The sequence below is a fragment of the Pan troglodytes genome, chromosome 1 (genome assembly GCF_028858775.2).
Source record: "Pan troglodytes isolate AG18354 chromosome 1, NHGRI_mPanTro3-v2.0_pri, whole genome shotgun sequence".
Classification (NCBI taxonomy): Eukaryota; Metazoa; Chordata; class Mammalia; order Primates; family Hominidae; genus Pan; species Pan troglodytes.
The window spans coordinates 79,827,413-79,842,351 of record NC_072398.2 but is presented as its reverse complement, the minus strand read 5'-3'; the positions used below and the strand labels follow the sequence as shown (position 1 = coordinate 79,842,351).

Genomic DNA, 14,939 nt, shown 5'->3' with positions numbered 1-14,939 from the left:
CAGCAACGGTTGTTTCTTGACTTTTCAATGATCACCATTCTGACTGGCGTGAGATGGTATCTCATTGTGGTTTTGACTTGCATTTCTTTAATGATCAGTGATGTTGAGTTTTTTTAAAATTATTATACTTTAAGTTCTAAGTTACATGTGCAGATTGTGCAGTTTTGTTACATAGGTATACACGTGCCCTGCTGGTTAGCTGCACCCATCAACCTATCACATATAATTAGGTATTTCTCCTAATGTCATCCTTCCCCTAGCCTCCCACCCCGACAGGCCCCAGTGTGTGATGTTCCCCTCCCTGTGTCCATGTGTTTTCATTGTTCAACTCAGACTTATGAGTGAGAACAGCAGTGTTTAGTTTTCTGATCTTGTGATAGTTTGCTGAGAATGACAGTTTCCAGCTTCATCTATGTCCAATCAAAGGGCATGAAGTCATCATTTTTTAAGGCCGCATAGTATTCCATGGTGTATATGCACCACACTTTCTTTTTTATTTTTTTTCTCAATTTTTTTTTATTATTATACTTTAAGTTTTAGGGTACATGCGCACAACGTGCAGGTTAGTTACATATGTATACATGTGCCATGCTGGTGTGCTGCACCCATTGACTCGTCATTTAGCATTAGGTATATCTCCTAATGCTATCCCTCCCCCCTCCCCCTACCCCACAACAGTCCCCAGAGTGTGATGTTCCCCTTCCTGTGATCATGTGTTCTCATTGTTCAATTCCCATCTATGAGTGAGAACATGCGGTGTTTGGTTTTTTGTCCTTGCGATAGTTTACTGAGAATGATGATTTCCAATTTCATCCATGTCCCTACAAAGGACATGAACTCATCATTTTTCATGGCTGCATAGTATTCCATGGTGTATATGTGCCACATTTTCTTAATCCAGTCTATCATTGTTGGACATTTGGGTTGGTTCCAAGTCTTTGCTATTGTGAATAGTGCCGCAATAAACATACGTGTGCATGTGTCTTTATAGCAGCATGATTTATAGTCCTTTGGGTATATATTATACCAGTAATGGGATTGCTGGGTCAAATGGTATTTCTAGTTCTAGATCCCTGAGGAATCGCCACACTGACTTCCACAATGGTTGAACTAGTTTACAGTCCCACCAACAGTGTCAAAGTGTTCCTATTTCTCCACATCCTCTCCAGCACCTGTTCTTTCCTGACTTTTTAATGATTGCCATTCTAACTGGTGTGAGATGGTATCTCATTGTGGTTTTGATTTGCATTTCTCTGAGGGCCAGTGATGATGAGCATTTTTTCATGTGTCTTTTGGCTGCATAAATGTCTTCTTTTGAGAAGTGTCTGTTCATATTCTTTGTCCACTTTTTGATGGGGTTGTTTTTTTCTTGTAAATTTGTTTGAGTTCATTGTAGATTCTGGATATTCGCCCTTTGTCAGATGAGTAGGTTGCGAAAATTTTCTCCCATTTTGTAGGTTGCCTGTTCACTCTGATGGTAGTTTCTTTTGCTGTGCAGAAGCTCTTTAGTTTAATTAGATCCCATCTGTCAATTTTGGCTTTTGTTGACATTGCTTTTGGTGTTTAAGACATGAAGTCGTTGCCTATGCCTATGTCCTGAATGGTATTGCCTAGGTTTTCTTCTAGGGTTTTTATGGTTTTAGGTCTAACGTTTAAGTCTTTAATCCATTTTGAATTAATTTTTGTATAAGGTGTAAGGAAGGGATCCAGTTTCAGCTTTCTACATATGGCTAGCCAGTTTTCCCAGCACCATTTATTAAATAGGGAATCCTTTTCCCATTGCTTGTTTTTCTCAGGTTTGTCAAAGATCAGATAGTTGTAGATATGCGGCATTATTTCTGAGGGCTCTGTTCTGTTCCATTGATCTATATCTCTGTTTTGGTACCAGTACCATGCTGTTTTGGTTACTGTAGCCTTGTAGTATAGTTTGAAGTCAGGTAGCATGATGCCTCCAGCTTTGTTCTTTTGGCTTAGGATTGACTTGGCGATGCGGGATCTTTTTTGGTTCCATATGAAATTTAAAGTAGTTTTTTCCAATTCTGTGAAGAAAGTCATTGGTAGCTTGATGGGGATGGCACTGAATCTATAAATTACCTTGGGCAGTATGGCCATTTTCACGATATTGATTCTTCCTACCCATGAGCATGGAATGTTCTTCCACTTGTTTGTATCCTCTTTTATTTCATTGAGCAATGGTTTGTAGTTCTCCTTGAAGAGGTCCTTCACGTCCCTTATAAGTTGGATTCCTACGTATTTTATTCTCTTTGAAGCAATTGTGAATGGGAGCTCACTCATGATTTGGCTCTCTGTTTGTCTGTTATTGGTGTATAAGAATGCTTGTGATTTTTGTACATTGATTTTGTATCCTGAGACTTTGCTGAAGTTGCTTATCAGCTTAAGGAGATTTTGGGCTGAGATAATGGGGATTTCTAGATATACAATCATGTCGCCTGCAAACAGGGACAATTTGACTTCCTCTTTTCCTAATTGAATACCCTTTATTTCCTTCTCCTGCCTAATTGCCCTGGCCAGAACTTCCAACACTATGTTGAATAGGAGTGGTGAGAGAGGGCATCCCTGTCTTGTGCCAGTTTTCAAAGGGAATGCTTCCAGTTTTTGCCCATTCAGTGTGATACTGGCTGTGGGTTTGTCATAGATAGCTCTTATTATTTTGAGATCCATCCCATCAATACCTAATTTATTGAGAGTTTTTAGCATGAAGGGTTGTTGAATTTTGTCAAAGGCCTTTTTTGCATCTATTGAGATAATCATGTGGTTTTTGTCTTTGGTTCTGTTTATATGCTGGATTACATTTATTGATTTGCGTATATTGAACCGGCCTTACATCCCAGGGATGAAGCCCACTTGATCATGGTGGATAAGCTTTTTGATGTGCTTGCTGGATTCGGTTTGCCAGTATTTTATTGAGGATTTTTGCATCAATGTTCATCAAGGATATTGGTCTAAAATTCTCTTTTTTGGTTGTGTCTCTTCCCGGCTTTGGTATCAGGATGATGCTGGCCTCATAAAATGAGTTAGGGAGGATTCCCTCTTTTTTTATTCAGTGGAATAGTTTCAGAAGGAATGGTACCAGTTCCTCCTTGTACCTCTGGTAGAATTCGGCTGTGAATCCATCTGGTCCTGGACTCTTTTTGGTTGGTAAGCTATTGATTATTGCTACAATTTCAGAGCCTGTTATTGGTCTATTCAGAGATTCAACTTCTTCCTCGTTTAGTCTTGGGAGAGTGTATGTGTCGAGGAATTTATCCATTTCTTCTAGATTTTCTAGTTTATTTGTGTAGAGGTGTTTGTAGTATTCTCTGATGGTAGTTTGTATTTCTGTGGGATCGGTGGTGATAGCCCCTTTATCAGTTTTTATTGCATCTATTTGATTCTTCTCTCTTTTTTTCTTTATTAGTCTTGCTAGCAGTCTATCAATTTTGCTGATCCTTTCAAAAAACCAGCTCCTGGATTCGTTGATTTTTTGAAGGGTTTTTTGGTCTCTATTTCCTTCAGTTCTGCTCTGATTTTAGTTATTTCTTGCCTTCTGCTAGCTTTTGAATGTTGTTTGCTCTTGCTTTTCTAGTTCTTTTAATTGTGATGTTAGGGTGTCAATTTTGGATCTTTCCTGCTTTCTCTTGTGGGCATTTAGTGCTATAAATTTCCCTCTACACACTGCTTTGAATGTGTCCCAGAGATTCTGGTATGTTGTCTCTTTGTTCTCGATGGTTTCAAAGAACATCTTTATTTCTGCCTTCATTTTGTTATGTACCCAGTAGTCATTCAGGAGCAGACTGTTCAGTTTCCATGTAGTTGAGCGGTTTTGAGTGATTTTCTTAATCCTGAGTTCTAGTTTGATTGCACTGTGGTCTGAGAGACAGTTTGTTATAATTTCTGTTCTTTTACACTTGCTGAGGAGAGCTTTACTTCCAACTATGTGGTCAATTTTGGAATAGGTGTGGGGTGGTGCTGAAAATATGTATATTCTGTTGATTTGGGGTGGAGAGTTCTGTAGATGTCTATTAGGTCCACTTGATGCAGAGCTAAGTTCAATTCCTGGGTATCCTTGTTGACTTTCTGTCTCGTTGATCTGTCTAATGTTGACAGTGGGGTGTTAAATTCTCTCATTATTAATGTGTGGGAGTCTAAGTCTCTTTGTAGGTCACTCAGGACTTGCTTTATGAATCTGGGTGCTCCTGTATTGGGTGCATATATATTTAGGATAGTTAGCTCTTCTTGTTGAATTGATCCCTTTACCATTATGTAATGGCCTTCTTTGTCTCTTTTGATCTTTGTTGGTTTAAAGTCTGTTTTATCAGAGACTAGGATTGCAACCCTTGCCTTTTTTTGTTTTCCATTTGCTTGGTAGATCTTTCTCCATCCTTTTATTTTGAGCCTATGTGTGTCTCTGCACGTGAGATGGGTTTCCTGAATACAGCACACTGATGGGTCTTGACTCTTTATCCAATTTGCCAGTCTGTGTCTTTTAATTGGAGCATTTAGTCCATTTACATTTCAAGTTAATATTGTTATGTGTGAATTTGATCCTGTCATTATGATGTTAGCTGGTTATTTTGTTCGTTAGTTGATGCAGTTTCTTCCTAGTCTTGATGGTCTTTACATTTTGGCATGATTTTGCAGCGGCTGGTACTGGTTGTGCCTTTCCATGTTTAGTGCTTCTTTCAGGAGGTCTTTTAGGGCAGGCCTGGTGGTGACAAAATCTCTCAGCATTTGCTTGTCTGTAAAGGAGTTTATTTCTCCTTCGCTTATGAAGCTTAGTTTGGCTGGATATGAAATTCTGGGTTGAAAATTCTTTTCTTTAAGAATGGTGAATATTGGCCCCCACTCTCTTCTGGCTTGTAGAGTTTCTGCCGAGAGATCCGCTGTTAGTCTGATGGGCTTCCCTTTGTGGGTAACCCGACCTTTCTCTCTGGCTGCCCTTAACATTTTTTCCTTCATTTCAACTTTGGTGAATCTGACAATTATGTGTCTTGGAGTTGCTCTTCTCGAGGAGTATCTTTGTGGCGTTCTCTGTATTTCCTGAATCTGAATGTTGGCCTGCCTTGCTAGTTTGGGGAAGTTCTCCTGGATAATATCCTGCAGAGTGTTTTCCAACTTCGTTCCATTCTCCCCGTCACTTTCAGGTACACCAATCAGACGTAGATTTGGTCTTTTCACATAGTCCCATATTTCTTGGAGGCTTTGTTTGTTTCTTTTTATTCTTTTCTCTCTAAACTTCCCTTCTCACTTCATTTCATTCATTTCATCTTCCATCACTGAAACCCTTTCTTCCAGTTGATTGCATCAACTCCTGAGGCTTCTGCATTCTTCACGTAGTTCTCGAGCTTTGGCTTTCAGCTCCATCAGCTCCTTTAAGCACTTCTCTGTATTGGTTATTCTAGTTATACATTCGTCGAAATTTTTTTCAAAGTTTTCAACTTCTTTGCCTTTGATTTGAATTTCCTCCTGTAGCTCGCAGTAGTTTGATCATGTGAAGCCATCTCTCAACTCGTCAAAGTCATTCTCTGTCCAGCTTTGTTCCATTGCTGGTGAGGAACTGCGTTCCTTTGGAGGAGGAGAGGCGCTCTGCTTTTTAGAGTTTCCAGTTTTTCTGCTGTGTTTTTTCTCCATCTTTGTGGTTTTATCTACTTTTGGTCTTTGATGATGGTGATGTACAGATGGGTTTTTGGTGTGGATGTCCTTTCTGTTTGTTAGTTTTCCTTCTAACAGACAGGACCCTCAGCTGCAGGTCTGTTGGAGTTTGCTAGAGGTCCACTCCAGACCCTGTTTGCCTGGGTATCAGCAGCGGTGTCTGCAGAACAGCAGATTTTCGTGAACTGTGAATGCTGCTGACTGATTGTTCCTCTGGAAGTTTTGTCTCAGAGGAGTACCTGGCCGTGTGAGGTGTCAGTCTGCCCCTCCTGTGAGGGTGCCTCCCAGTTAGGCTGCTTGGGGGTCAGGGGTCAGGGACCCACTTGAGGAGGCAGTCTGCCCATTCTCAGATCTCCACCTGGGTGCTGGGAGAACCACTGATCTCTTCAAAGCTGTCAGACAGGGACATTTAAGTCTGCAGAGGTTACTGCTGTCTTTTTGTTTGTCTGTGCCCAGCCCCCAGAGGTGGAGCCTACAGAGGCAGGCAGGCCTCCTTGAGCTGTGGTGGGCTCCACCCAGTTCGAGCTTCCAGGCTGCTTTGTTTACCTAAGCAAGCCTGGGCAATGGCAGGATCCCCTCCCCCAGCCTCGCTGCCACCTTGCAGTTTGATCTCAGACTGCTGTGCTAGCAATCAATGAGACTCTGTGGGCATAGGACCCTCCAAGCCAGGTGCGGGATATGACCTTCTGGTGCGCCATTTCCTAAGCCATCAGAAAAGCGCAGTATTTGGGTGGGAGTGACCCGATTTTCCAGGTGCCGTCTGTCACCCCTTTCCTTGACCAGGAAAGGGAACTCCCTGACCCCTTGCACTTCCCGAGTGAGGCAATGCCTCGCCCTGCTTCGGCTCGCACACGATGCGCTGCACCCACTGTCCTGCGCCCACTGTCTGGCACTCCCTAGTGAGATGAACCCGGTACCTCAGATGGAAATGCAGAAATCACCCATCTTCTGCGTCACTCACGCTGGGAGCTGTAGACTGGAGCTGTTCCTATTCGGCCATCTTGGCTCCTCCCCACATTTTCTTAATTCGTCTATCATTGATGGGCATTTGGCTTGGTTCCAAGTCTGTGCTATTGTGAATAGTGCTGCGTTAACATACATGTGAATCTGTCTTTACAGCAGAATGATTTATAACCCTTTGGGTATATGCCTAGTAATGGGATTGCTGGGCCAAATGGTATTTCCAATTCTAGATCCTTGAGGAATCACCACACTGTTTTCCACAATGGTTGAACTAATTTATACTCCCACCAACAGTGTAAAAGCGTTCCCATTTTTCCACAACCTCTCCAGCATCTGTCATGTCCTGACTTTTTAATAATCACCAATCTAACTGGCGTAAGATGGTATCTCATTGTAATTTTGATTTGCATTTCTCTAATGACCAGGGATGAGGAGCATTTTTTCATATGTCTGTTGGCTGCACTTCTTTTGAGAAGTGTCTGTTCATATCCTTTGCCCATTTTTTGATGGGGTTGTTTGTTTTTTTCTTGTAAGTTTGTTTACATTCTTTGTAGAGTCTAGATATTAGCCCTTTGTCAGATGGATAGATTGCAAAAATTTTCTCCCATTCTGTAGGTTGCCTGTTCACTCTGATGATAGTTTCTTTTGCTGTGCAGAAACTCTTTAGTTTAATTAGATCCCATATGTCAATTATGGCTTTTGTTGCCATTGCTTTTGGTGTTTTAGACATGAAGTCTTTGCCCATTCCTATGTCCTGAATGGTATTGCCAAGGATTTCTTCTAAGATTTTTATGGTCCTAGGTCTTATTGAAGTCTTTGATCCATCTTGAGTTGATTTTTGTAAAAGGTGTAAGGAAGGGGTCCAGTTTCAGTTTTCTGCATATGGCTAGCCAGTTTTCCCAACACCATTTATTAAATAGGGACTCTTTTCCCCATTGCTTGTGTGTGTCAGGTTTGTCAAAGATCAGATGGTTGTAGCTGTGTGGTGTTATTTCTGAGGCCTACATTCTGTTACTTTTGTCTATATATCTGTTTTGGTATAAGTACCATGCTGTTTTGGTTACTGTAGACTTGTAGTATAGTTAGAAGTCAGGTAGCATAATGCCTTCAGCTTTGTTCTTCATGCCCAAGATTGTCTTGGCTACGCGGGCTCTTTTTTGGTTCCATATGAAGTTTAAAGTAGTTTTTTTCCAATTCTGTGAAGAAAGTCAATGGTAGCTTGATGGGGATAGCATTGAATCTATAAATTACTTTCAGCAATGTGGCCATTTTCGTGATACTGATTCTTCCTACCCATGAGCATGGAATGTTTTCCCATTTGTTTGTGTCCTCTCTTATTTCCTTGAGCAGTGGTTTATAGTTCTCCCTGAAGACGTCCTTCATATCCCTTGTAAGTTGTATTCCTAGGTATTTTATTCTCTTAGTAGCAACTGTGAATGGGAGTTGATGCACGATTTGGCTCTCTGTTTGTCCGTTATTGGTGTGTAAGAATGCTTGTAATTTTTGCACACTGATTTTGTATCCTGAGACTTTGCTGAAGTTGCTTATCAGCATAAGGAGGTTTTGGGCTAAGACAATGGGGTTTTCTAAATATACAATAATGTCATCTGTAAACAGAGACAATTTGACTTCTTCTCTTCCTATCTGAATACCCTTTATTGCTTTCTCTTGCCTTATTGCCCTGGCCAGAACATCCAATACTATGCTAAACAGGAGTGGTGAGAGAGGGCATCCTTGTCTTGTGCCGGTTTTCAAAGGGAATGCTTCAAGCTTTTGCCCATTCAGTATGATATTGGCTGTGGGTTTCTCATAAATAGCTCTTATTATTTTGAGATATGTTCCATCAATACCTAGTTTATTGAGAGGTTTTAGCATGAAGGGGTGCTGAATTTTATTGAAGGCCTTTTCTGCATCTATTGAGGTATGTGTTTTTTGTCAGTGGTTTTGTTTATGTGATGAATTACGTTTATTGATTTGTGTATGTTGAACCAGCCTTGCATTCCAGCAATGAAGCCACTTGATTGTAGTGGATAAGCTTTTTGATGTGCTGCTGGATTCGGTTTGCCAGTATTTTATTGCGGATTTTCTCATAGATGTTCATCAGGGATATTGGCCTGAAATTTTCTTTTTTTGTTGTGTCTCTTCCAGGTTTTGGTATCAGGATGATGCTGGCCTCATTTTATGAGTTAGGAAGGATTCCCTCTTTTTCTATTGTTTGAAACAGTTTCAGAAGGAATGGTACCAGCTCCTCTTTGTACCTCTGGTAGAATTTGGCTGTGAATCTGTCTGGTCCTGGACTTTTTTTGGTTGGTAAGCTATTAATTATTGCCTCAATTTCAGAACCTGTTATTGGTCTGTTCAGGGGTTCTACTTCTTCCTGGCTTAGACTTGGGAGGATGTATGTGTCGAGGAATTTATCCATTTCTTCTAGATTTTCTAGTTTATTTGCGTAGAGGTGTTTAAAATATTCTCTGATGGTAGTTTGTGTTTCTACAGGATCAGTGGTGATATCCTCTATATCATTTTTTATTGAATCTATTTGATTCTTCTCTCTTTTCTTCTTTATTAGTCTGGATAGCAGTCTATCTATTTTGTTGATTTTTTCAAAAAACCAGCTCACGGATTCATTGATTTTTTGAAGGGTTTTTTGTGTCTCTATCTCCTTCAGTTCTGCTCTGATGTTAGTTATTTCATGTCTTCTGCTAGCTTTTGAATTTGTTTGCTGTTGCTTCTCTAGTTCTTTTAATTTTGATGTTAGGGTATCAATTTTAGATCTTTCCTGCTTTCTCTTGTGGGCATTTAGTGCTATAATTTTCCATCTAAAGACTACTTTAAATGTGTCCCTGAGATTCTGGTATGATGTATCTTCGTTCTCATTGGTTTCAAAGAACATCTTTATTTCTGCCTTTATTTTGTTATTTATCCAGTAGTCATTCAGGAGCAGGTTGTTCAGTTTCCATGTATTTTGTGCAGTTTTGAGTGAGTTTATTAATCCTGAGTTCTAATTTGATTGCACTGTGGTCTGAGAGACTGTTTGTTATAATTTCTATTCTTTTGCACTTGGTCAGGAGTGTTTTACTTCCAATTATGTGGTCAATTTTAGAATAAGTGTGATGAGGTGCTGAGAAGAATGTATATTCTGTTGATTTGAGGTGGAGAGTTCTGTGGAGGTCTATTAGGTCTGCTTGGTTTAGAGCTGAGTTCAAGTCCTGAATATCCTTGTTATTTTTCTATCTCGTTGATCTGTCTAATATTGACACTGGGGTGTTAAATTCTCCCACTTTTATTGTGTGGGAGTCTAAGTCACTTTGTAGGCCTCTAAGCATGTACTTTATGAATCTGGGTGCTCTTGTATTGGGTGCATACATATTTAGGATAGTCAGTACTTCTTGCTGCATTGTTCCCTTTACCATTAACGTAATGCCCTTCTTTGTCTCTTTTTATCTTTGTTGGTTTAAAGTCTGTTTTATCAGAGATTCGGATTACAACTCCTGCTTTTTTTGCTTTCCATTTGCTTGGTAAATATTCCTCCATCCCTTTACTTTGAGCCTATATGTGTCTTTGCAAGTGAGATGGGTCTCCTGAATACAGCACACTGATGGGTCTTGACTCTTTACCCAATTTGCCAGTCTGTGTCTTTTAACTGGGGCATTTAGCTTGTTTACATTTAAGGTTAATACTGTTAGTTGTGAATTTGATCCTGTCATTATGATGTTAGCTGGTTGTTTTGCCCATTAGTTAATGCAGTTTCTTCATAGTGTCGATGTTCTTTACAATTTGGTATGTTTTTGCAGTGGCTGGTACTGGTTGTTCCTTTTCATATTTAGTGCTTCTTTCAAGAGCTCTCATAAGGCAGGTCTGGTGGTGACAAAATCCCTCAGCATTTGCTTGTCTGTAAAGGATTTTATTTCTCCTTCACTTATGAAGCTTAGTTTGGCTGGATATGAAATTCTGGGTTGAAAATTCTTTTCTTTAAGAATGTTGAGGCCGGGCGCGGTGGCTCACGCCTGTAATCCCAGCACTTTGGGAGGCCGAGGCGGGCGGATCACGAGGTCAGGAGATCGAGACCATCCTGGCTAACACGGTGAAACCCCGTCTCTACTAAAAATACAAAAAATTAGCCGGGCGTGGTAGCGGGCGCCTGTAGTCCCAGCTACTCGGGAGGCTGAGGCAGGAGAATGGCGTGAACCCGGGAGGCGGAGCTTGCAGTGAGCCGAGATCGCGCCACTGCACTCCAGCCTGGGCGACAGAGCGAGACTCCGTCTCAAAAAAAAAAAAAAAAAAAAAAGAAAAAAGAATGTTGAATATTGGCCCCCACTCTCTTCTGGCTTGTAGGGTTTCTGCAAAGATATCTGCTGTTAGTCTGAATGGGCTTCTCTTTGTGGGTAACCCAACCTTTATCTCTGGCTGCCCTTAACATTTTTTTGTTCATTTCAACCTTGGTGAATCTAACGATTATGTGTCTTGGGGTTGCTCTTCTCGAGGAGCATCTTTGTGGTGTTCTCTGTATTTCCTGAATTTGAATGTTGGTCTGTTTTGCTAGTTTGGGGAAGTTCTCCTGGATAATATCCTGAAGAGTGTTTTCCGACTTGGTCCCATTCTCCCCATAACTTTCAGGTTACACCAATCAAACGCAGATTTGTCTTTTCACATATTCCCATATTTCTTGGAGGCTTTGTTCATTTATTTTTATTCTTTTTTCTCTAATCTGGTCTTCTCTTTTTATTTCATTAAGTTGATCTTCAGTCACTGACATCCTTTCTTCTACTTGATCGATTTGACTATTGATAGTTGTGTATTCTTCACAAAGTTCTTGTGCTGTGCTTTTCAGCTCCATCAGGTCATTCATGTTCTTCTCTGCATTGGTTATTCTAGTTAGCAATTTGACTTCAGCTTTTTTTCATGTGTTTGTTGGGTGCATGAATGTCTTCTTTTGAGAAGGGTCTGTCCATGTCCTTTGACCACTTTTTAATGAGGTTGTTTTTTCTTGTAAATTTAAGTCCCTTGTAGATTCCAGATATTAAACCTTTGTGAAATGGATAGATTGCAAAAATTTTCTCTCATTCTGTAGGTTGTCTGTTCACTCTGATGATAGTTCATTTTGCTGTACAGAAGCTCTTTAGTTTAATTAGATCCAATCTGGCAATTTTTGTTTTTGTTGTAATTGCTTTTCACATTTTGTTCACGAAATTGTTGCCCATGCCTATGTCCTGAATGCTATTGACTAGATTTTCTACTAGGGTTTTTATAGTTTTGGGTTTTACATTTAAGTCTTTAATTCATCTTGAGTTAATTTTTGTATACGGTGTAAGGAAGGGGTCCCGTGTCAATTTTCTCCATGTGGCTATCAGTTCTCCCAGCTATATGTGCAATTATTAAGGTATACAACTAGTATTTATTCTAGTACCACTTTATTTTATTTCACTCTCCTTGCAACATATTTTTCCTTGAAAAGGATTAGATCAGGTAAATTGAATAAAACATTTTAGGGTGTCAAGGATAAGCTTTTTAAAAAGTTGATGCCTATAAACAAGAATTTTTCAAAATGTGAGTGTACTACGTGTGTTTATGTATATATGTATATGTACACAAATATACACGGGTGTATGTATGTGCATGTGTGTGTGTACAGGTTGAATATTCCTTACAGAAATGCTTGTGACAAGCAGTGTTTTGGATTTCAATTTTTTTTTATTTTGAAATATCTGTAGATACGTATTTGTGGAGCATCCCCAATTCAAAAATCCAATAAACATAAACCAGTGGTTGAAAATGCTACAATGACCATTTCCTTTGAGCTTCATGTCTGTGCTCAAAAAGTTTTGGAGTTTGGAGTAATTTGGGTTTCAGATTTTTGGATTAGGGATACCACACCTGTGTAGACACTCACATACACATACACAATCTCCCCAGCTAAGAAAAATGAGTGAAACATAAAATCCCAGGTTTTTTTCCATAAATTTTCAACACCAGCCATTTCAAATATTACTATCACTTCCTATGGAATTGTTACTAATCATGTGCCATGTGACTTTTTTGTGGCTATTGCTATTGGGGCAATAGAGTATAGAGGGAACAGAATGGAGATTAAAAACAAACAAACAAACAAACAGGGTTTGCATTCTCAATTTCCATTCCAAATTAGGATAAACAACTTAATCTCATGGAACCTTAGCTTGCCTATCTGGAAAAGAGCAACAAATTTACCTACTTGACATACTTGCTGTGAAGATTAAAAATAATGTATAAGGAACCAGTCTGCCACCTGGCACATAATGGTATATTCTCCATAAGTGTTTGTTATCCATGCTGCATGTTAGTTACTTATAATCATGGTCCTAAGGATTTACAATATACTAAAATACTTCCTAAAAAATTAAAGAAGTATTAATTATGCAGCAAGATCTTTAAGGCTCATATCCTTCCAACAAGTAATTCTATTTCTAGGAAACTAGCCAGAGGAAAAGATTAGAGATATCATCAAATATTTATGTATAAAGATATTCTTCAAAGTTTTAATTTTAATATCAAAACACTGAAAACAACCTAAGTATCCAAATACCATACTACATCTATACAATTGCTGTTAAATATTAAAGAATCTATTAAAATATTAATGAGGACTTAACAGCAGCCAGAAATGCTCACAAAAATTATATTTAAACAACAGCCTATAGACCTACATCTCAACCATTACATTCATGTGTAGCAGTGTACACACATGCACATACAAATGCAGAAAAAAATGATTTGGAGGAAATGCATCAAAACATTAACAATGACTATCTTCAGGTGATGGGAATTCAGTATTTTTTTACTTCATTTTTAATGGTTTTTTATTTCCAATTTTCTACTATATACATGGATTACTTGGATACTTAGGAGACATAAAATTTTAAAATCCAATCACTTCTGTATATTATTTAGTATATTCTAGTTTTTTAAGGGTGATCTTTTTAACCATACCCCAACTTACTTCCAAAAAGATTTGGGATACTTAACAAAAATATATATACCAGACTAAAATAAATAAAATAAAGAAATTGAGACAAAAATAAGAAAAGAACTTGCAAACTCTTTCTCTTTATATATGTATATATATGCAAACATGTATATACATACATATGTCAAAGAACTGTTTCAGATACAAAGAACTGAAGGAAATTTCTCCAGCCTTCTCAGAAAGGGTATACTAGAGGTATGGCAGACGTTGTTTTAATTTGTACAACAGGAGTGCTATTGGCTGGGCACAGTGGCTCATGCCCGTAATCCCAGCACTTTGGGAGGCCGAGGTGGGTAGATCATCTGAGGTCAGGAGTTTGAGACCAGCCTGACCAATATGGTGAAACCCTGTCTCTACTAAAAATACAAAAATTAGCTGGGCATGGTGGCATGTGCCTGTAGTCCCAGCTACTCGGGAGGCTGAGGTTGCAGTAACTCGAGATCATGCCACTGCACTCCAGCTTGGACAACAGAACTAGACTCTGTCTCAAAAAAAAAAAAAAAAAAAAAGTGCTATTGAAGTAAATTAAGTGAATCACAATTTGTGATTAGAAAGAGAGGAGGCAGACTAAAAGTCAATTAACCAAGATCTGTAACAGTATGACTGAGCCTGAGCATGATCAGCAACTCAAAGAACACCTCCTAAAAATGCACAAAGAAAAAGACAAATAGAGATTTAGACAGATTTTCCCTTATATTTTGTCACCTTTACTCAAGTGCCTTCAAAGAAAAAAAATGGAAATACTAAAAGTATACTTTAATTTCTATACATAAAGTACATCAAGAAAATAAACATTGCTCTCCTATTAACAAAATGTACTGAATATAGTGTATTCAACATAGCACTTACCTTCACTGACAGCATGGGGTTTAACAATGCAACAGGTACAATTAGTAAATTTAGCAGTGTTTGCCGGCCCACAACCTCCACTTGAAGGAAAAAACAACTCCATTTCCTAAAGACAGAGAGAAATGATTTTGACAAATGTGATCTCTTATCTTTAACTTACAAGATATTTCTGTGGGGGAGGAGAATCATGCAATTACTTTTAGAGTTTCATCATATAAATTTTTTGTTTCAGATTTTCTAAAAATGAGTTTTACAAAGACACACTGATTAAATTAATCCTGTTTCAAGACTTAGAACCAGAAGAGCATATAAAGAAGTATCAATCAAAGCAATGAGAATATGTGTCATTTTGTTCCAGGAATATAGTGGACAAAGATTTAATAAATTTTGAATATTGGAAATACCAATATAAAGTTCTTATTCTCCCCAAAGCATTAGTTAATTAGACACAAATTTAATTTAAAATTTTTCA

The 14,939-nt window shown here is 38.8% G+C and overlaps 1 protein-coding gene across 10 annotated transcripts in view; it reads right to left on the bottom strand.

Moving 5' to 3' along the window:
* NME7 (NME/NM23 family member 7) overlaps positions 1–14,939 on the bottom strand; it is a 229,615-nt gene that overhangs the window by 134,966 nt on the left and 79,710 nt on the right. For all 10 annotated transcript variants that reach the window (XM_009437588.4, XM_063787333.1, XM_063787493.1 and 7 more), the window contains 1 exon segment: positions 14,468–14,573. In XM_009437588.4, coding sequence (XP_009435863.1) covers positions 14,468–14,573 — 106 coding nt within the window.